The sequence below is a fragment of the Colletotrichum aenigma genome, assembly GCF_013390185.1.
Source record: "Colletotrichum aenigma strain Cg56 chromosome Unknown KSG_Cg56_contig01, whole genome shotgun sequence".
In the NCBI taxonomy this organism is placed as follows: domain Eukaryota; kingdom Fungi; phylum Ascomycota; class Sordariomycetes; order Glomerellales; family Glomerellaceae; genus Colletotrichum; species Colletotrichum aenigma.
Genome location: NW_023500907.1, coordinates 1429392 through 1450906, shown reverse-complemented (window position 1 = coordinate 1450906; position 21515 = coordinate 1429392). Strand labels below are relative to the sequence as shown.

The 21515-nt window shown below is 54.0% G+C and overlaps 3 protein-coding genes across 3 annotated transcripts; 1 reads left to right on the top strand and 2 right to left on the bottom strand.

Annotated features, from left to right (window-relative positions):
• Positions 1-4506: 4506 nt before the first annotated feature.
• On the bottom strand, positions 4507-5346 carry MPC1 (Mitochondrial pyruvate carrier 1; the record flags this gene model as incomplete). The annotated part of the gene is made up of 3 exons (XM_037315647.1): positions 4507-4768; positions 4875-4947; positions 5274-5346. 3 exons carry the CDS (start codon positions 5344-5346, stop codon positions 4507-4509), a joined length of 408 nt encoding a protein of 135 aa, XP_037184965.1.
• Positions 5347-13677: 8331 nt separating this feature from the next.
• On the top strand, positions 13678-14510 carry CGCA056_v000385 (uncharacterized protein; the record flags this gene model as incomplete). Its single annotated transcript, XM_037315646.1, has 2 exons — positions 13678-13957; positions 14074-14510. The coding sequence occupies 2 exons, from the start codon at positions 13678-13680 to the stop codon at positions 14508-14510; spliced, it is 717 nt and encodes a 238-aa protein (XP_037184964.1).
• A 339-nt stretch (positions 14511-14849) lies between these two features.
• YIP3 (Prenylated Rab acceptor 1) lies at positions 14850-16645 on the bottom strand (the record flags this gene model as incomplete). The annotated part of the gene is made up of 2 exons (XM_037315645.1): positions 14850-16079; positions 16121-16645. The coding sequence occupies 2 exons, from the start codon at positions 16643-16645 to the stop codon at positions 14850-14852; spliced, it is 1755 nt and encodes a 584-aa protein (XP_037184963.1).
• Positions 16646-21515: the final 4870 nt, after the last annotated feature.

The window sequence follows — 21515 nt, the reverse complement described above, 5'->3', positions numbered from 1 at the left end:
TGGCAATGCTCGAAAAGGCCGACCTCTCCGCGAGACGTGGTGGTCGACTGTGAGGGAGTGGTGAGAAAGTAGAAACCGACTGGCGACGGCACCAGAGGCCCCTCCCCTGTCGCCCCTCGTCGTCATGAAGGAGGGGACCTTGTCTCCAGCAGCTAGCGCGAAGTAAAGGCATGCAGCCAGGTAGAGAAGTATCCGGGTACTTCCATGTCGAGGAGCGAGATGCCGCGAAATGAGGTGCGTGGCAGCCAGCCAGGTGCATCAGATGGGAGGTGTAGCTGGTGGAAAGAGGACCAGAGGAGGGGGAGGGGTAGAGGGGTGTCCAGGTGGGTTTGCGTACCGCGGTACAATGGAAGTCCCAAGCCCCATCCTGAAGGGCAGGCAGGTACGTACCGGACCTTTCTTACCTTCCTTACCTCCAGCGGACCTTACCTCTGGCTGATGCTGCTGGGACGGGAGCTTAGGCCACCCTGCGATAGCAGCTGCCCACTCAAAACAGCACGCTTTGTCACGGCTACCCTTTTTTTTTTTTCCTTTTTTTTTTTTTCCCCTTTCCTGTCCCAAGCCTCATCGCCCTGAGAAATGCAATGGCATGTCTTGCCGGCATTCGGCGTTTGTACCTCTCCCACCTGACGACGGCGATGATCACGCTGCTGTGTTCCGTACATCTCATCGAGCATCCTTTGCCTCAAAGGGCAATGCAGTCAGTCAATCTTTCAATAGACTGCCCGTCCTCTGCTTGCTGCTCGTCGTCTGGCTGATGACCCTGGAGCCCAGATCCTGGTAGCGTAGCGTGCGGATACATGTGAAATCCCAACCTGAGATGGTGATACCTCTTGGCTTCGCAATGCCCCGAGAGCAGCCCTGAAGCCCTGAGAATAGCAGCAAGCCCCCCGCCCATCCCTGACCGAGAGATACCAAAGGTGTTTCCACGGTTGAGATACTGGCCATCGCCCCATGCCCACGCCCAGCCTCTCACTCTCAGCCTCCCCGGCGGGCCGGTGCCTTGACCGCAGCTCCTGAGACAGTTGCTGAGAATGCCCAGAGATGGGATCTGCAATCAACAACAACGAAACAAAACAGAAAGCGGCACCTTGATATCTATAGACTAAACGTCAGCACCGCCGCACATTGACTCAGGCCCAGATCCACGCCAGAGACGAGGGTGCATTCGCCGTTGAGACGCCAGCGCTTGCCATGTCAGTTTCCCCCTCAAACACGGCTTCGAGTTACCTGACAAGTAACAAGTGTCCGTGGTAGTAAATCTAAAAGTAAAAGGCGATGATGGCGGGGTCGCAAAACACCGCTAAACCCCAACCAATTGGCCAACCACAGCCCGCCGATACAAAACTGCTTTCCTCCGGTTTGACTAACAGATTCCTGGAAGCAACAGAGCCAATTGCGGCATAGCGACAATGGCAGTTGCAGACTGCATTGGAGGGAAAATCCAGCCTGCAGAGAGAGTCAGAGTCAGGAAAGCAGCAGCCGCCTTATCGTAGGTAATTACTTGCTTGAAAGAGCCAAGCACGAATTACCTACCTGAGGTGCCTTCGCAGCAAGAGGAAAGACCAGCAGCCAGGCGTACCTGACTTGTAGACCTGAGCCAATTGGATTGGCAAGACACGCCGAGTGCCGGTGTCTTGCACCTCCCCCAAGCACACAACCTTGAAGCATTCATTCTGCAAGTGGTGGCGCCTGTCACAAGGCAAGCAAGGTTTCATGCACCAGAAACACTACACTGCACACCCTTCTTCGTAAACCAAGATACCGACATAATTTCCCCAATCCCGAGAGAATTGCACCCAGCTCGGCAATCCTCGCAATCTCACGAGCTCTTCACGGGACTCCCCAGAGTCTGAAAAGCCTGTATGGGCTCTCCCCGGGCGCGACCACTGCCGAAGGCCGAGGATAACACGGCTGTCCACCCGACTACACGGTCACGGATCGGACGTCCGCCTCTCTCGACGGCCTGACGTCCACCCAGCCCGTGCTTCTCTTCGGGACAACTCGAGGCGATATCAGTCGTTGCGATGAAGTTCTCGGGACGCCGTTCCTGACCATTTTCGCCCCGCGGTCCAGCTCGTCGCAGAATGCGGGGTGGACGGGGTGACTTGCACAGGGTTCTGCCTTTTGTTTACCCTTTGACGTCTTATTCTTTTCCAGACGGCTTCGCTAGGGAGAAAAACAATATCCGAAATATCGTCAACCTCGGCCTCTTGCACCGAGGGGCATGCCCGCAAGACAGCGACCGCCGGCTACCCTTCCGCCACCAACCACACCAGCGGCCAGCCCTGAGATGGGATGGGATGCGACACGGCAAGGCAGGCCACGCCGACCTTGGCCCGGACCGGCTACTGGAACCGCCAACCGCCGCCGCCGCCGCGACCGCCCACTTCACCTTACGATGTCCATCCAGTTGGATCATCACTGACCACATGTAACTACAAGACGGCAGCCATGAAGCCACTCGCCAGAAGCGCACCATCCCAGGCACAGGACCCAAATCGCCCAGGTCCCTCCGTCAAAACAAAACCGCGCAGCCCCGATATTACTCGAAAGTTATTCCCGGTCCACTGACTCTTGAGGTGAAATCCCCGGACCACGCTGGGCCTGGGTCGTGTCCCGTGTTCCCCAAGAGGAACAAGTCCTATGAGATCGGGCACGCCAGAGACTGAATCATCGGCTTTGAGCCGGTGCATCTGGAGGTACAACTGCATCTCGCCGTATCAACCATCTCGATTCGTTACACCGCCAAGGTGCCACTCTGGATCTCACTTGTGCTGCAAGCCTGCGGGCGACTCGGCCAGATTATCCTGCGCAGTTCAAGCCCAATGTTCCGGGTCGTTTCCAAGACTCTTGGCCCCCCATCGAAGCCTTGACGTCCCCGTTTTCTCTTTTTCTCGCTAGATCCAATCGCGTCGATATCAAAGCGCGAGCGGCATTTGCAACAAGGAAAGGAAAAAATTGCCTGCTCACCAACCTAAACCCACCATGCCATACCTACCACGGTGATGACTCCCCAACCACATCTGGATACTCCGACGTCGGCTCTGCCGGCATCTCGTTTCCCAGGCCCCCATTCACTCAAACCGCGCAAGCAACATAGTGCGTCACGGTGTATCTCCAGTCCGCCAACGAGGCTGGACGACGATGGAGTTGTCGATGGTAATGAGAATTAGCCACAATATCACCACACTATGCGACATTTATTTCAGCCTGGCCGCCTCAGCTCCTGATATCGGTGCTGGTCGCCCCCATTCTCCCTGCCACCTTGCGTGATCGCCTGCCGTGTGTGACTCTTTCGAGTCGCCGGATATCAAAGGTTATTTGAGGCATACGCAGCAGTCTTCGTACCCGCCCTGCACCCCACGATTAATAACGCCGGACTCCAGCGGTGCATGCGCGGCGGTGCCAAGGACACCAGGGACGAGATGGATCTACACTCGGCCGGCCGTCCGGCAAGATCATGCCCAGGTGCCAACATCGACAGAGAGAGTGGGGGTCATGTCGGTGCTCTCGCAGTTTCGGAGAGACATCCACTATTCAGTCTGTCCACGTTCGAGCAACCTGTGGACGAGATGAGACGACACCTATTTTTGACTCATCGAATCTCTCTCGTTGTTTGTCCAGAGTCCTGGTCAACCCCTCCTCGACCTCCTGTCTCTGGCCCCGGCCCTTGAAACAAAGCGCCGAATCGCCCGAAATAGGAGCGCTCCGCTCCGCTCCGTCCAGCTGTCACTGCACCACCGACAATGGATGCGCGCCAAAAAAAAAAAAAAAAAAAAAAAAAAAAGATTCTAGGAAGAAACTCACGGGGAAACCTTTCCAGACTTCCCATAGTTCGGATCAAGGCCCCGAGAGCGGCGGTCCACCATCAAAGCACCGCCGCTTGACCATGATTGCAACCGCCGTTGTCACTGCTACCCTCCACATCCAAGTTCCAGACCTCTTGGCTATCGCGGCCAAGAGAAACTCTCTCACACACACTTTGTCACTCAACCTTTTTGAACATATTTGTCTCTTGCTCTCACAGTTCGAAGCTGGCACACGTGCCAGAGATCCCAGAAACAGTTTCGCTTTTTCTATTATACGAAATAGCGGGCCGGAGACTGAACGACAAAAAAGGCCCGCGTCCTTGGATGTTCGCCCCGGGGAATCAGGGGTCCCGTTCCCGGGAGAAAAAAAAAAGACGAAAAAAGGCATGTGCACAATGCAAAGGTGATGATGGTACAGTAAACCGCCAGCTACCACCCACGTTTCGCGCCCCAGCTGGTGATGCGGGGGCCAGCCATGACCTCTCAGACGGGGATTTCTCCTATCACGTCTTCATTCACGGCACTCGTGGTCAACGAGACTCGTAACATCCCTCCCGGGCGTTGCGAGAGCCGCCCCCACCCCTCAGCTGGTAACCACCTCGACGGTGAGGAAGCGTCAATCCTACGCCCCCGAACGAACCCCACTCTATCATAAAGAAAGCTCCCTTCCCCCTTCTCAAGGTATGTCGAGGGCTTATTTGCCAATGGCCTTCTCGACCTTGGCCTCGACGGCGGCAGCCTTGTCCTTGACGCCCTCGACGGCGTTCTTGGCGTTCAGGGCCTCCTTTCCACCCCAGTGGTTGTACTGCAGCCAGCGGTAGCCCTGGGTGAGCTGGGCGCCCTCGTTGACGAAGTGGCAGAGGAAGAGGAGGTAGTTCTTGGGCTGGACGGCGAGAGAGTAGCGCATGAAGGTGGCGGAGTATATGCAAAGGGCACCGGTCATGGAGCCGGAGATTCTATTGTTTGGTGTGCGTATCAGTATATCAAAGTTCCTTATCAGGGTGCGGATTCGCGAGTGCAGACATCGCGATTGCGATTGCGGGCGGCAGCGGGGAAACGTACAGGTCGGGAGACTTTTGGGTGTCCATGACGGCGGCCAGAGGAATACCAAAGTTGGAGACGGGTCCCCAGAAGTCTGTTGGTCAAGTATTGTTAGCTATATCATTCTCGGCTTGACTCATCCGCGAAGCTATCGCGACAGGCTTCAGCCTTCCCGGGCCTCCGGCGCCGGAGCTCCAGGCCGGTGACGGCACAGCTTCTTCTCAGCCGCAAGCCCCGGAAACGATGCAATTCGCTTTATTTGGGCTTCCCAGAGCTTCCCATCACATCGCGACAGCAATCTAAAGCTTCCAGAGCTTGGGATGCTCTCCCTTTGGGGAGCTTGGGTGCGGACAATCCCCGCTAACTCCGGCCGCGGACCCTCCACCTTGAAAAAAATTCGAGAGGGGAAAAGGCACGTACGGGTAGAGCAGACATAGTCCGTCACAGGGTTAGACCTGATCTTTGCGTTGATCGCCTTGACGATAGCGGCCATTTTGTCGTCGTCGGATTAGGATTGAGAGGGGAGGGGGAGCGTGGTCGTGGAGGTGATTTGGCGGGATGAAGAGGTGGTGGTGGTTTTGTTGAGCTTTTTGCGCTGCGGCTCCCGAAATTTCGCGCGACACAGCAAGCACAGCAGCAGCAGCACACACAGACACTGTCATTGCGAGGGAGGGAGCATTGGCCGTCCGTCCCCCGGCGGGAATAAAAAAGTGGGTGGTGTTCGGGAATTAGAGGAAGAGAGCAGAGTTAGAAAGTGGGATTTGATTGGTTGGATGGAAGCAGGTCACGTGGCTCGGGTTGCCTGTGTTTGACAAGTTTGGGATGAACATTGGACTTGACACGAAAGCTTGGCCTTGAATTACTGGAAAAGAAGGTTGACGGATTGGGAAGTTGTCCACGGGGGACATTGATTGAATTGTTTCGGGGTGAAGTTGAAGTTCAGGAACAGAAGTTTTGGCCCGGGCGAATGATCTAAGTGGACTGGAGCCTTAACTGACCTTCCCGCGTGGAGGCCATGCCATGCACCCCGTCCCATCTCCCCCCTTTCCCGTCCGCCGCATCTTGCATCTCGCAAGTCTCTTTTCGTCGATGAGCTTGACATGTAGTCAAAGTAATCTTTGTGGGGACTGTGTGACTTTTTCCCGGGGTGTAGTAGTGTAGGTACGAATGCTTCCCAGTCCCGGTGGATGGATGGGGGCCCTCTTCGGGAAGATGCGGGATCGCAGGACCCGAGGGCGCGGGATCTTCCCTCCCTTCCCCCCCTCGTCCGGTAAAGCACTTACGCACCCCGCCTCGCTTTTCCGGGTCTCTCTCTGCTTTGTTTCTGGGGGAGGGAGGATAGAGACACGCCTCTGGATTTAGGGCTGGGGTCGGGTGGTTTTGCATGTGTATCCTTTTGGGGTCTTGTTTGGTGCGGGTATGTGCCATCCCCTTATGGGTCTTATACTCGGGAGTTGGAGGGTTGGACTCGGCTTTGGGGTGGGCGCCACCGGGTTCAGATCCGGAGGGGAGGAGGTGTTGCGGGAGCAGCTCCGGTCGATGCTTGCTTGGAGTTTACATTTGGCTGGGCGGTTATTGGTAGATAGGTTGAAGGGGGTGAAGGTGTAAGAGGTCTACTTGGGATTGCTGAAGGGAACTGGGCCGGGTTGTGTCGTTGAGCCGTCGTGTTCAAGGGCCCGTGATGGTGTCTTCGAGTATGCTGGCCTTGAGAAGGAAAGCAGGATTCGGCTGGTCTACTGAATGATGTGTTGGCGCGGTAAGATTGCCCTCGCAGCTATATAATAAGCCATGCCTAGCCCTGTGAGTATGGTTATTCTTCAATGGTATATACTCTTCGTCATCGTTGGTGCATTATGTTCATGACATCCATTGAATAAAACTGATTGGACTCGCATACTTCCAGCCCACGTATAGAGCCTAGATGTAGGCTCATGGGCTGTGTTGTTTCTGGGCTCTATCTTTGTTCAACCCCCGCTGATTATTCGAGATACATGATTTCGTCAACGCGATGACGGGTCTGCCACCAGTAGTGAGAACAGCGGTGATCTTTGGCTGGAGTTGTCAGACTCTTTCCTACACACGAGTTCACCCAGTACGCCTGTGAAAGAACCGACATTCTCCTTGCGTCTGAGAGTTACTTCTAAGCTCTCTTGACTTTAAATAGCTTGGAAGGGTTCCTGGTTGTCGGAATTGCGGTCCGAGCAATCACCACCGCCGTTCACAGCACTTCAATGGCTATCCGAATGAGTTCTGTGATGGCCCTATGACGCTTTTGGGGAAACATCGTTCATATACAACTACGAGTTTAGCTATGAGTTATGTGAGTTTCAGGAGAGACAATCTGCCTGCGTTGTGATTACTTGTGCTATTAAGCAGCAAGTTGTATATAACGCAGAACACAGCGTCAACCCAAATCGTGGCACAAGTTATTAGCGATACACCGTCTGTCACTTATTCGCAGCTGTAAAGAATAGAGAAGACACCAGTGATTCGAAGCAAAGATAAGGGTCAGGTAAACCACCTCAGTCGCTTCCTATAAAACATTCCCAATATGCTTTAATAAATTCCTAGAGGATTTCGATTTATTCAATCTCGTTAGCGAAGGAGAGGAGCAAAATTGCTCGCCTGTGCGGTTTAGTCTTTGTGCTGCCAGCATACTTTTATATACTAGCCAGCGCTACTGTGATAGGAGGCCTAGGACTTGTTTACTCAACGCTTGCTTCTTTGCTCGCTCTGGCTGAGCTTTTGCTGGTATGGGAAGGGCATTTTAGAATGCCAAACTTGTGACATCGCGCGAGAATTGTCCAATCTCACGAATGCTGATATAAAACAGCCTTCTCGATCTCAAAAATCAGGTCTCCAACGACAATGAAAACGGGGTTCATATACCTGACACTACTGACGATCCCCCAGAGTTGTACGACACAATTGCAATGTTAGGCAATGGCAAGACTGTCATTGTGAGCTTACGTCGGCCTTCTGTCGTCACCTCCGGTATCCGTTGAGTATGCTGGGAGAATCATGGATTGGGGGTAGCACGTCTTTCATTACCACTTGTCTAGGTCCTCTTGTAGCATCAGAACATGTCAGCCCGGTACTCAGCGAGCGAAGTCAGTTGTCAAAGCTGAGGTAAAACGCAAAACGCCGCCATAATTGTGTCCGGGACCGAATTGCCTGATGAATTCAGTCCATCTTTAAATGTAATTCCATAACAGTTTTTGCCTGGTGACATTCGTCTGCAAGAATGGTCTCCGGGTGGTCGCCGTATACATGCATGCCGAAGTATGAGTACTCAACGAACCGGTGGTTCCAGTGACTACGAGACAAGGAACAGAGTCGGGCTTGTGTGACTTCATCATGGTCATCCATCATCTTGTGGCTATTCTCCAAGGTATAGCCAGGGCTCCGTGAGGCATAGAGACGTACTGCGAGTTGCCTGTACGGTTAGTTCTATTCCGAGCGAGTCTTCGACAGATGTTACGTTTTTTTAACGTTCTATTCTCTGAGTGAGACAACTGGAGAATGCGAAAGAAGAAGTCATTGGGCTGAACTCACAATTTTGAGCCAGTGAGTCTTAAAGTAGCAAGATCACCAAAATATCCCTAAGGCTGTCTTGCCATCCGGGCAATGCGCTCTTTATGGTGTCCATGTAAACTAGCCGTCGTGAGTTTCAGTGCTCCCGTCAAATGGAGATTTGGTTCTGCAGAGTCTTCGTCTTGAGTTCATAGGAATACTTCCTCAGAAATAACCAGAAAATCATTACAAAAGCGGAAGACGAGCTTCTATGAAGCATGACAGCCTACTAATGCTGCGGACAACGCTGAGATGATGCAACATCAGGGCGATAGAAGGGTAGACACACTAAAGCTTCGTCGATCACTTTTGCTATCTACTTTACAGGAAGTGCAGATCGTTCTTTTATCACAATATCGGCCGATCATGATTCGACACAGACAAGCTGAGCACGATAATCCGAAACTTTGCGCTCCCGGGCGATGTCGCCATCAACGTTCTCTATCAGTGTTTCTGTGATCATGAACATGCTGAAGCCTATAAATTGTCGCTAATCCAGCATTTCAGGTATCAACTCCGTAGAGACAATGAGTGTCGATCTCGTGGATTATGAAATACGGGGATATTAGAGCCTGCCCGACTATCTTATGTCTCGTAGGCGGCCAGAGCTGTGGTCAAGCGACGTGAGGAATCCAGTCGAGCTATCATCTTTAGATAGAATACGTGGACAGAAGCAGGGATAATGAAGGGCGACGAGTGCACGATGCGTGGCTTAGACTGATTCACTTAAGGGGATTTCTGACATCCAGGCCCGAGAAATCCTTCGAACTTTGATGCGTGGATCCACGAGTACGATTGTCATGCAAAGAAGGTATGGCAACCACTTTTATATACATGGAAACCAAGGAAAACAACAAGAAGGATGTCCGTCAATGCAATGATGAAAACCTAACAGCATGAAATTCAATACTGGATGCTTTTCCTCCACCTAAATGCTGAGAAATAAGTCTTAAGTATCGCATAAATGATACAAGGCAGACACTATTCTCGGAGAGTTTGGTGACATGCGGTAGTGGTATTGGTTGATTGAGATACCTGAATGGGTAGAGGCCGCCGAATAGTGATAGATGGAGCCAGGGGTGGATAGGACAAGGTGCCAGTAAGGAGAAACTCCCGCCCGCTGTCACGCCAATGGTGCTTTTGACCTTTTTGTCATTTGGAATCTTAGAAGCATTGAAAGAACCTTTGTTTTCTCTCAGGATGCAGTGCTACTGAGATGTTTCTTAAAAAGACTTCATCGAGCGACACTCAAGCTTAGGTAGATCTATATTGTCAGACTCTGGAGATTTTGGGGCGATGGTAATACCCTAGTGATATCACCTGCATCCGCCCAAGATTCGCGATCGGGGTGGCATTCACACTGAATGGTGTGACGGTTCAAAGAGAAGAAACGAGCCTATCGTCGTGTGAGTTTTCAAGTGACTTGAAGATTGCGCAGCAGAGGATAATGGGGAATACTTTGTAGATGACGAGAGTGATCAGTGATAATTTGCCGCTTTCAAGGTCAACTCCAACATTGTGGGCAAGAACGACAGTGCAAGCCTTGACGCCAGTGATCCCCACGTCACGCACGTCTTCCACCAACACTGTGTAGACCTCACGGGAGAAACGAGGCAATCATCTTGCCTAAGACTCCGATGACGGAAGATCTTGAAGCGGTTCTTATATGTTCTTCTGTTCCACTATGGTCTCGATGGTAATGATATTAGAACACAATGGCGAGCAATAGTGTGCTTTAACTTAATAAGCGATATGCAATATTGAGGGAAGTTTTCATTCAAGATGAGGCTAGAAGACACGATCTCATTCATCTTACAGTATAAAAAGCATGGGCGTTGGTGATTTTGATCCGCATGAAACCATTACACGTTTGTGCCGAGGCATCTGGAAAGATGATATGATCACCGACGTAGCCCTGGGTGTAGGAACCTGAGGAATGCTTCCAAGTTATCCTCAAGTACCTAAAGAAAACTTCCATGCAAGATCGTGAATACCCAACGAATGACAGTGGGCAGGGACAGACGACAGCAACCATCACATTGAATATGAATAGTGTGCAAGACACCATCAGGACAAGGTGTAACGTATGGGACTGTTTGATCTGAGGCAAAAGCCTTGGTCCTACACAGCGCGAATTTCCCCGAGACCTTATTGTGTGTTCTGGCGCTTCCCGGTCATCTCAAGGTCTTTCCTTTTCTAAGATGCTTCTTGTGACATCAGCAGGCTTAGCAATGACTTCGCACATTGCAGAGCTTTCCTCGTGGCCTTGTGGATCAGGCTAGCCCTAGCCATAAAACTCAGAGGGAGACCTTCAAGCACCAATAGCAAGCAATGTGATTGTCGTCGTCGTATCCAGCTCAAAGCCAGGAAGACTTCACAGTGGGACGTATTTAGCACTCGAAGGAAGTTGAGTCCTATTCATACGACTCCTGGAAACCCATTCAACGTGAGTATGGACTTCAAAATGTAATTGTCTCGCATTGTTACATGCCGACTGTTGCGCTGAACACGTCCTCAACGACAGGAACATTGACGTGAAGCCTGTGGGCCTAGCCGGTCTTGACAGAGACCCCGACTGAAACGATGTCTTCCGAGAACCGTATGAGCCTTTTCTTTAAGGATATGTTGCACGACGAGCTTTTAACCGCCTGGATACCAGCTGAAGGTATTTCCCATGGAGTATTGAGTCTACTGAAGTGCTCCTCATATGCCTATTAGTACCCAGTCGTGAGAGTACATGTATCGACCCGGTTTTTCTAAGAGACCGAAACGGCTCTTTCTCGCATCATGTATAAAAGGAATACGTTCGGTGTCTGATTTTTTGGAACAAGGAACAACAGAATGATGCCTTTCTGACATTGAATGTTCCATCGAGGGAACTTATTCGAAGCAGGCCACCTAGGCCAGATCTGCTAACCTTCTGTTGCAACTCCGTGTGCCTCATGCTATGATAAAACACCGCGCTGAATAATACTTAATCATATGTTCCGGGAACAACAGAAATGACGATCTAGAGCAAAATCATCGCCCGGAAGATGACGTGGACCGGGTGTAGATGCCCACCACGTCTCGTGCCGTGAAGGGCCAAGTGCGAGAAGTACAAGTTCAATCATCCGTTCTGGGCCGGCTAGTGATCGTTGTTGAGATTTATCTCGGCCCTGCCGCGTTCGAAAGGCATAGAAAGATTGGCGATGCGGACTCTCATGCCTGCGTAGTCTTGACGGCCCCGTCTCCAACCTGCGGGGTGTTGACCGTTCTGCCCACAATTCAAAAGACTGAGCCAGCCATGCTCACAGAAAAAAATCGTCATTCCAGCTCTGCCATCATCAATATCGAAAAGACGTCCGTCCCTCTGGAGTTGAAGTCTAATCCACAGTCAAATCGCAAAACAGCCAGCCAAACAGCCAAGCCTTCGAAATGGCCTCCATGTCCCCTCCACCCACCCAAAAAAGCCCCTCCCAACCAACACGAAAAAGCGAACAAACCTCTCACGATCCCAGCCCTCCCTCTTCTCCACAGACCGCAACTGATCAACCACCGCCCTAACCCAGAACCCGCCTAGCGCCACCTTCCATCACGTTTTTCCCATTTGCTAGCGCAGGCCAGTTCGTGCACGGAGCACGCAGCTCTCGAAAAAGAGCTCCCGTCAGAGCTCTGCGGAGGAGTCCAGTTTGGAGGAGCTTTCGCAAATCGCACGCAGCTGGGGGACCCTGTGCCTGTGCCTGCGCTTTGCCCAGAGGTTCATGTCGGTCATCAGAGACAAGGCCCCCGAAAATCCCCAGCCATCTTCTTTTTCGTCCCCTCTTCCATTCTCAGTCGCAAACTCCGCGAAATGTCTCAGTAGGCAGACTTTCCATAGCCCATAGTCCGTAGTCCTGGCACAAATCTGCAAAAAAAAATATCAGTCAGATTTCCAATTCCCTCTCACCGCCGCTTTCTATCAGAAAGGCAAACAAGAGAAAATACCACATCTCACAACGTCGTATATGCCCCAAAACTCTCGACTGCAGCGAAACCTGATTACCCAAAGCGCAATTCGCACATTCAATTGGCCCTACCACGTTCTGGACTCTTCAACAACGGACCAGGCCTACATCGAAGAAACCCTCGCTACCAGAAAGCGACACCCCGGCCATATCTTGGTTTCCCCCCTCCGGTTCACCTCTCACACCCGCAGAAAAAGAGGGCATCCCGTCCACATTTTTCCCATATTCCACATTCCATACAGACCACATCATCGTTCCCGGCACTTCTCCCCGTCCACTCATCGACAATCGCTCAAGTAAAATCCCCGGCACTAGCGAAAAAAGACGAGACGAAAACGCAGGAGAGAGGAAGCGACGGAGGCTGCAAACGCACACTCGCATCGCGAAGAAAGAGTCCACATTGCCCGCTGCGCGTCCTGGCCTCTCTAACCTTGCGTCGTCCACTTCTTCGAGCAAACCAGAGAGCTCCACGATCAAGCGGCCCCCCCTAGCTTGAACGGAATCCAGAACGTCTGATCTTCGAACCTAAGCTTTTTCATCTTGAAGCCCAAGGTGACCAGTTTTCGTATCATCGAATTTGGCCCAACTCATCCTCCTTGAAAAAAGCATTAAAAAGGCAGATAACCCCCATGACTAGCCATTCATAGCTTTTCATCATCATCAAACAGCTCCAAATCCAAGAATAACCAAACCCCACGTGCGCAAGAGCAAGAAAAAGCCCCAACGTCGCATTCTCCATTTCTCCAGCCTCACACACACAAGAGGGGCGGGGGATACAAAGACGAGCGCACGAAAAAAAACGGGCGTGTGTTCCAGGTTACACCGAATCCATATCTTGTCACTCACTCTCTCACTCTCTTTCCGTATTCCGTGGTGGATTACTCTTCTCCCCCCAGTCTCTCTCTCACACACAAACCCACACTCTCTTCCTCCACGTCCACTTCTTTCCCTCCTCCACTGCTCTCGCTTCCCTCCCATCCCTCACCTTCCTCACCCCTCTCACAAGGAAAGCCATTCCAGCACAGATCCCAAGCTGGTCCTTCTTCAACCTTGCTCTCCTCCATCCTCTCCCCCAGCTCACACAACCGAACCACGCCAACAAACCCGCCACCAGCCCTACGCACTCGTCCCGCGAACTACTCACAGCAGCCAGCATCCATCTTCCCTGCTCCGAGTCCCAAAACCCCTCCCGCCTGCCTCAATTCCCCTCTAGACAATTAGACAACACCCTCCAGATAGAGAAACCACAAGACAAAACCGCAACAATGGGCTTCTTCGACTTCGACAACGGGTCCGTCCTCTCCCACAAGTCATCCCACTCGCGCCGGCACTCCTCGCACCACAAATCCTCCAAGTCCAAGCACCGCTCGCGCTCCAACTCGTCCTCCCACTCAAAGAGCAACAAGCGGCACAGCGCCCCCAGCATCGTCGGGTCCATCTTCGGCGGCGGCGACGACCACTACAGGAAGCACAACTCGTCCCGCTCCGGCTTCTTCGGCATCCCGAACGCCTCCCGCTCCTCGTCGGGCTTCTTCGGCTTCGGAGGTACGTCGTGTCTCTGTACTCCGTGCCCTACGTCTCTGTGCTCTGCCTCCTCGTGCCCCGCGACATCCAAGACATGACCTATCCTTTCAAACAAACCCACTAACCCGCAAAACCAGGCCGCTCCCCGTCCTACTACAAGCGCTCCCCGCGCTCCGGCTTCCTCCACAAGACCATGAAGCAAGTCAAGCGCCTCTGGCGCGACCTCGTCTACTACGCCAAGAAGCACCCCTACAAGGTCCTCGCCCTCGTCATCATGCCCCTCATCACCGGCGGCTTCCTGACCGCCCTCCTCGCGCGCTTCGGCCTGCGCCTGCCGCCCGGCATCGAGCGCATGATCGGCATCGGCGCGAAAGCCGCCCAGGGCGACTCCGTCGGCCTCGTCGGCGAGGCCATGCGCATGGCCACCACCGGCCTCGGCGCCGGCGCGCGCGGTGGGAGCGTGCACGTCGAGCGCGGCTACGACGGCGGCATGTCGTGGGAGCGTAGGAGCGTCGAGAGGGAGGGCGGGTGGAGCGATGGGATTGTGAATGGCATTGCCAAGATGTTTGTGTAGATTGACACTCGGAAAAGAGGGGTCTGGTGATGATGCGTTTATGAAAGTTTTCGTCTGGGACGAAGGGCAGATTGCGGTTTTTTGTTGCTTGGGAAGGTTATATCCACATGTCGATTTTGGGCGTTTGAGGTTAACATTCTGGTTCGTCCCATGCTTCTGGGGTCGACCTGGCGGGCGCATTTACATATAGATGCATGATGCATACGTTTTAAGTATAGATCAAGAGACGAATTATGACCTTAGACATCACTCGGAAGAACACAACTGTTTGAGTGGTTGAGACGGATTCATTAGGAAATCAAGGCTCTATTATGCATACAAGACAACGCCAGACGACACTCATTTCTTCTTTTTCCTGCTCGCGACGGGCTTCCTCTTAGATGGCGACGGATTGGACGACTTCTTGCCCCGCGACGATTCACGCGCTGGTTCTCGGGACGCAGCCTCTTCAACAACGATGGCCTCCCTCCGGCCGCGCCTTGTCTGCGGCGGCGGCGGCGCAGGCTCGACGATCTGCGCGCCATTCCCAGTACCGTCGCTGGTGCTCTCCTCCGTGCTTTCCTCGCTGCTGCTGTCGCTGGACGATGCCGACTCCGGAGGTGGAGCCCGCGACCTCGTCACGCGCGAGGTAGCTGGAACCGTAGGAGTCCGTCTGCCATCTGTTGAGCCCGACACTTTACGCCGAGCTACAATGCCTTGGGCGCTGGAACCCTCCGTCTGAAACTGGAAAGGATCGACCGCCGCCTTCGGCTTTGACTTTGATGATGTAGACGACGCCGGCGACATGTTGTCCGAGACCTGGCGCGAACCGACGTACGCGTATTGGAATGGCGACGAACCTCGAGGTTCGCCGCCCGAAGGAGGTCGCTGGGACGAAGAAGTTGATGAACTATGGCGTGTGCGAGAAGCGTTCGGGGGAGGAAAGTAGCCCACGGGAGGCATTGCGCCTCGGTTTTGAACCGCGTCGAAGGTGCCAGGAGACGGGTGGAGCGGCAAGTCATCGTCCGCAGTCGGAGACCGTCTTCTAATCGGTGCCTGCAATTGTGACAGCGGGATGGAGTAGCGTTGCTCCTTCTCCTTGCGCCGTCTGCGCTCTTGCTTGCGCGCTTCCTTTGCCATGCGTTTCTTGTGTCGCTCCAGCGCAGCCATCTCGTCCTTGTTGAGCTTGACATCTGCTCTGCCCTTTTCCTGGGCACGGCGGATGCGAGCTAGTGCTGTCTGTACCAATGCCTCCTCCCGCTCCATCGGCGAAAGCTGATCCCAATCCATCTCGAACTCGTCTTCCGAAGAGTCGTCGTCTTCTTCGCTGTCGTCCTCGCTGCTGTCGTCTTCGTCCTCTGACTGATATTCGTAGCCCCTCCGCGATGTGCCCGTCCTGTCACCCAAGTCTGTACCCGTAAACCGAAGCGAGTCGCTGGCGATCCGCTTGCCCCTCGAAACCAAACCAACGCCTTGTATATCCGAATCGTTCTCGTCCGTCTCTAGCTCCTCGACTCTCTCTCCACTATCCCAATGCCCCCGTTGCGCTGCTCCCTGATTCCTCCGCCCGCGCCTCGATGGTCTTCCCCACTGGGGCGCAAATTTGGGAGCTCGCGGCCGACCGTCTAGACCGCCTCCCCGGAAAAAGCCTCATCGATGGGCTTGTCCATAAAAGCAGCGTGGCCGAGAATGACCACGCCAGAAGCACCGATGAGCCAGAGCAGCGTCGAGAAGGGCGACGCGAACAAGCCCACGGGAATGGCGATGACGAGGAGACCGGTCCACAGCTGGGAGGTGGAGGCGCGGAAGGTACCGATCTCGAGATCACGGCCGTCAAGCTTGCCGATGAGGAACATGCCTGCAACGACGAAGATGATGTCGAACAGCAACAGCCAGTTGGTGAGCAGCGCGTAGATGCTGAGCATGAGGAAGACGACGCTGTAGTTGCTGGAGAAGTAGGAGAGGTTGTAGTTCCATCGCGACTGGACCTCGCCAAAGTTGCCAGGCTTGGAGAGGCGCTTCATGTCGAAGAACTCGCCGACGGGGCGCAGGTTGGCGAACCTGGCGGTCAAGCCGCCGGAGCGCATGCTGTTGAAGCGGTCCTGGATGTTCAGGCGGGACGTCAGGGCGTCGATGGGAATCTGGATGCGAGCCATTGTGTCGGTGGTGGCCGGTTAGGGGTACGCGTGGAGATGGATAGGAAGTCGGAAGAGAAGTGTCGAAGTGACGGTCGCAAAGGAGTTCGCAAGAAAAGACAGTGGTCTATTTGAAAAGGTGCAGGTTAGCGGGTTGTGCAGGGTCGGTCAAAGTGGAAGAAATGGAGGCTTTGAAACAATTGGATGGGTTTAGGCCATGTGTCTTTTCAGCTCCATTCCGCCAGGGAATTAGCTTTTTTTGTTGGACGCGGGCGACAGAGCACGTACGTAACCCAGGGCTTGGGCCGCAGACTGGAGATGCACCTTGTGCAGGCAGCGACAATACGGGACAGGATAGCTAACCTTGTGGAGGCGGTGACTGGTTAGGTCGATGAAGCCGATGACAGTGTCGTCGTGATGTTGGTCGTGTGCGTTGCGTTGGATGCTCCGGAAAGCAGTGACCGAACTTTTTCCCGCGTTTTCTTTTTTTTAATTCCCGGATGCTTTGCTGGATCCGTAATCTCGTCAACAGCTCAGGGGGTGCTGATTGATTTGCGCTAAAACGGCACGGCGTTGGAGAAAGGGGCCCCCTGTCGCTCCAGTAAGGCAAGGTATCGTCCGGTATGCGGCGACGGGAGGGCAAGATTCGCAGGGCTGAACGGTCGACAGGCCGAGACCGAGAGAAAGACAAAAGTCGGAATGGTTGGTGGAATGGGGGTGGAGAGTGCGCCTGTTCGGACGGTGGGAGCAGGATGAGCCGAGAATGAAAGGGAGCTTTCGTGAAGGTGCGGGCAGCGATAAAGGCACCGCAGATTGGTATCTTGCAAAAAGGCACTCCTCCCCCTCTCTCACCTCCCTCGGGGTGCTGGTGAGAGCGAGATGTCGGGTCGCCTATTCGTTGCCCGTGTCGTGACGGTCCGTGTTCCTCCTGCAGTCACGGCGTCAAAAGAGGCATCTCGACATCCCCGTCCAACTCGCAGCAAACGAAGAAGGAGGGAAGATGGGGTACAGACGACGAGGACAAGAGGTAAAGGAGGGGATATGTGGTAGGTTAATAACGAAGGAAGCGGAGGGGAGAGGACGAGCTCTGACCGCCCCTCCTCGCTCTTGCACGAATGCAGACTTTTCTGTACGTCAGGCACCGTCGGAATAGGTGTGGTGACTGGTGGTGAGTGACGGTACTGAGCGTGTGGTAGGTTGTCGCAGGTAGGTAGCTATCTATCTGACTTTCTATTCTGGCTCTCGGCGACCTTGGCCGGCGCTGCCACCACCGCCACCACCACCTTACATCGCCATCACTGCCCAACGTCTCACTGCCCGCGCAGCACGATTCCTGTTTCTCTCCCCTCCTTGGTGTCGCTGCCGTTGCCATTGCCGTTGAGAGTGCCGCACTTTCGGGATAAGCATGAGTCGGAACGGCATTGGAATGGACCGGACAAGACAAGGCCGTCAGCCTAGCTGGGTCGCTCATGCAGGTGCTGGCAAGTGAGAGGCGGCCAAGTCAACGAGAGGCTGCCGAACGTTTCTACACCGCATATGCGATGCGTGATATGGATCCCTAGAAGAAGCCGGATGGGTCCCCCGAAGCACCGAAGCTTCATGGTGATGGGGCCGGGGATCTGGGGTCTGGAGGCGGTGGGCGGTGGGAGAGGTCGGACGGCAGCAGCTGTGGTCTGTGATGGAGGGCGGGAGGCGAATGGAAGCAAACGGAGCGGGCCAATGGCGGCTCAGCTGTACCTAATGGGAGAAGCCCAAGCGACACCACGCACGACGCTTGTGAAGTCCAAGGAAGTGTTGCAGTGTCCCCAGGGACAGCCCCAGATGCCCGAGTGACGCTACTGCCATACCAAAAGCAGAGCCTTGCCTATTACTGCATAGCATCCGGATCGTGACATGACGCCAATGGGAGCGGTGGAATGCGGACTGTTGAATGGGGGAGGAAAAGAAGGGATGACGGGTGTGATGGCGCGAGTGCTTTTTCAGCCCAATGCTGATGGTATGTCAATGCGTACTTATCCTGCAGCGCAATTAAGTATTCCTTCCTGCCAGAACCTACCTTAGTAGGAGACATTTCACATGCGGTTCGCTTGTCAATTTGTGCGGGTGCCTTCTTGTTCTGGAACCGCGATTCGTGCTGAACCAACAGACGGCGGGCGCAAGTCGCATGTCGCATGTCGCCTGTTCCAACCAACAAGATGCGACTCTGAGTTGAAATGGTATCCGCGATGGAAATTGATATTGATAGATATTGGTATCCGTACGAGTTGGGAGGCAGGGGACGGAATGGGACATGGCTTGTATGGGCAGTTCCGTGCCAAGACGTACCTTCTCTACGAATCTACAGAACGAGAGACCTTGATATGCGCACGAGTTGGGCAGGTACGATCCAGCTCGCGTGCCTTCCTCCTCCCCTTCGTCGCTTCCCGTTGCATGTCTGGCAGGCACAATCGACCAGCAAAACCAAGCAGGAACTACCTTACATACCTACCTGAGAAACTTGGAAGGCGTCGGAAGGCGTCGCGTTGCACATGGACAACACCTTCTTCGGTCTCCTTCCCGTCGGACATTTTTAGGCGGGAACGTAGCACTGCACCGCACTGCACCGCACTGCACCTCACCTCACTTGGGCCAGAAACAACGATGGGCAGGAGAAGAAATAAAGTCGCGATGCAATGCTCCCCCAGAATGCAAGTCTTGCCCGGTTTGCCTCGCCAATCACAGCACATGGCGCGGCGCCTCCTTTCTGCTTGCTTCTTCCCCTACCTTACCACGCTTGCCTGACCTTACCTGCCGTGCGTGCGTGCCTACCTTACCGCACCTAAGCTTCTTGCATCTGCTGTCTTGTGTCTCTCTTGCCTCCGTCAGATGCTGTTTCGTCCTGCCGCGTCTTTGTCTTTTTCGAATCTGCCAGGGCCTGAGTCTGAGTCTGAGTCTGGACATCCCATCATCACATACCCGTACAACATGAATATGCATCCACGGATGGACATTGCATCTCATCCCATGTCCAACCGAACGAACATACACACCAACGGCGTCCACACCACACACCAACACCACAAAAGTTCGGAACGAAAGTGAACCAACGACCAACGATATCCACGACCCCACCCACTCCACAAAGCTGTTGGGGCCCTGATCAATGATCATCTCGCGGCTGCGATGACGGCCCACTTGGCCAGGGCGCCCGTGGGTGAGCTTCCTTGACTCAGCATCTCAGGATTCGGACGACCCACGCACATGAGCTGTTTGGAGCACAGCTGTTTGACCGCGACCGACCACCAGTTCGCAGCTCTTTCTCCCTCGACCCTTCTTCCCTTCTTCGATCACGCATATGGGCTGGCTGATTAGCGCTTCAATGGTTCGGTGCCCGCTGATACTGCACCTGCACACAGAGATGCAATGCCGCTGCGTTACGATTTACCTCTTCTTGCAGGCCCCAAGCTTACTTTGCCTTACCTTACTTTGCTTCCGCACCGGTCCCTGCCATCTTCCAGACACTTGCATGGTTTCTTCCTCTCAATGGAAGGCTGACATTGCATCTCGTACGAATACCCTGCCTTTGGCCTTCCCTGCCCTTGCTCTCGCGCCAACCGAACAATCCATCCATGAAACTTCCCTCCCGTATCCGTGCAAAATTGCAACCAACGTCATCTCCCGCACCTGTCCATCACCATCTGCTCCTCCTCATCCCCCCGACGCTGCTCAACAATCAACCCAGAAGCCGAAGCCGTTCGCCTCGTCTCAGGTCCTTCAAACAGACCCAGTGGTCGTCTATTCTGCTCTGCACACTTGCACAGTACTCCTCACAATCCGTCCACCGCGCCGCACACACACACACACACACACTCTCTCTCTCTCTTCGGGATGGACACGCCCGTTCCCCAAAATCCTTGCCGTCTCCCACCTCCCTCCATCAACCTCCCCTCCGATATCAATCCCTCCGGTCCAAAATTCAGATAGTCAGCAACGGGGCAACTTTTCTATTCTCATCTCAGCACGTACAGCACATCATACAGGCGAGACATGATTCATGGTCTGTCGTCTCCCCAAGCCCAGACATGCCGACCAAACAACGGCGTGGCGTACGGGACAGTGACTTAGTACGGATACCTATGTACGGACAGCAGTGTATCCGTTGGTGCCGCACGCATATTGGTCAACCCTCGCTCGCATAACAACTACCTGGCAAACACAGCTATCTCCGGTTTGTTTGCTGATTCTGCTACAGCCTACTGCTGCTACTGCTGCTGCTACCACTTTTTGCTTCCTACCTACTGCATAGTAAATACTCTCAATCACATCTCATCCCTCACTCTTGCCAAGTCACTTGGGGGGCCACACCCAGACATCCTGACACCCCTCCCCTGACCACCTACCCCCCCCCGGGTCGAGCAGGACGCCGCACGCCGCACTCCCCTCCTGCTCAACGCCGAACTGGGCCTGCCGTCCTTCCCCGGGATTGGACAAACACCATGGAACCCCGCCACGCTCACCAGATGTGTTGCTACGAACGGGCGTGTACGTACCATGCCCTATTGTGGTGGTTGAATACTCTGTACCTTCACCTTCCAGGTTCCTTACCAACGCCTGCGAAGCGACCGCATAGCTTCGTACATAGTAGCTTCTGCTGTTGCTGATGGTGTTGCTACATCTTGCAGATACCCTTACCCTTACTTCCGCGAGGTCCCTGCCATGTCAAGTAAGCTAAGGTAAGGTCGGTTACTTTAAGGGACTGAGATACCTCGCCCTCCTGCTCTCTTCCATGCAAAAGGTACCCTTTTCACTGCATGCCTCACTCCATCGTCCCAAGCACCAAGCCCAGCATCAAGCACCAGCAGGCATTGAATCGGTCGCAAGTCACCAACAAGCGAGAGTACAGCACTGCATG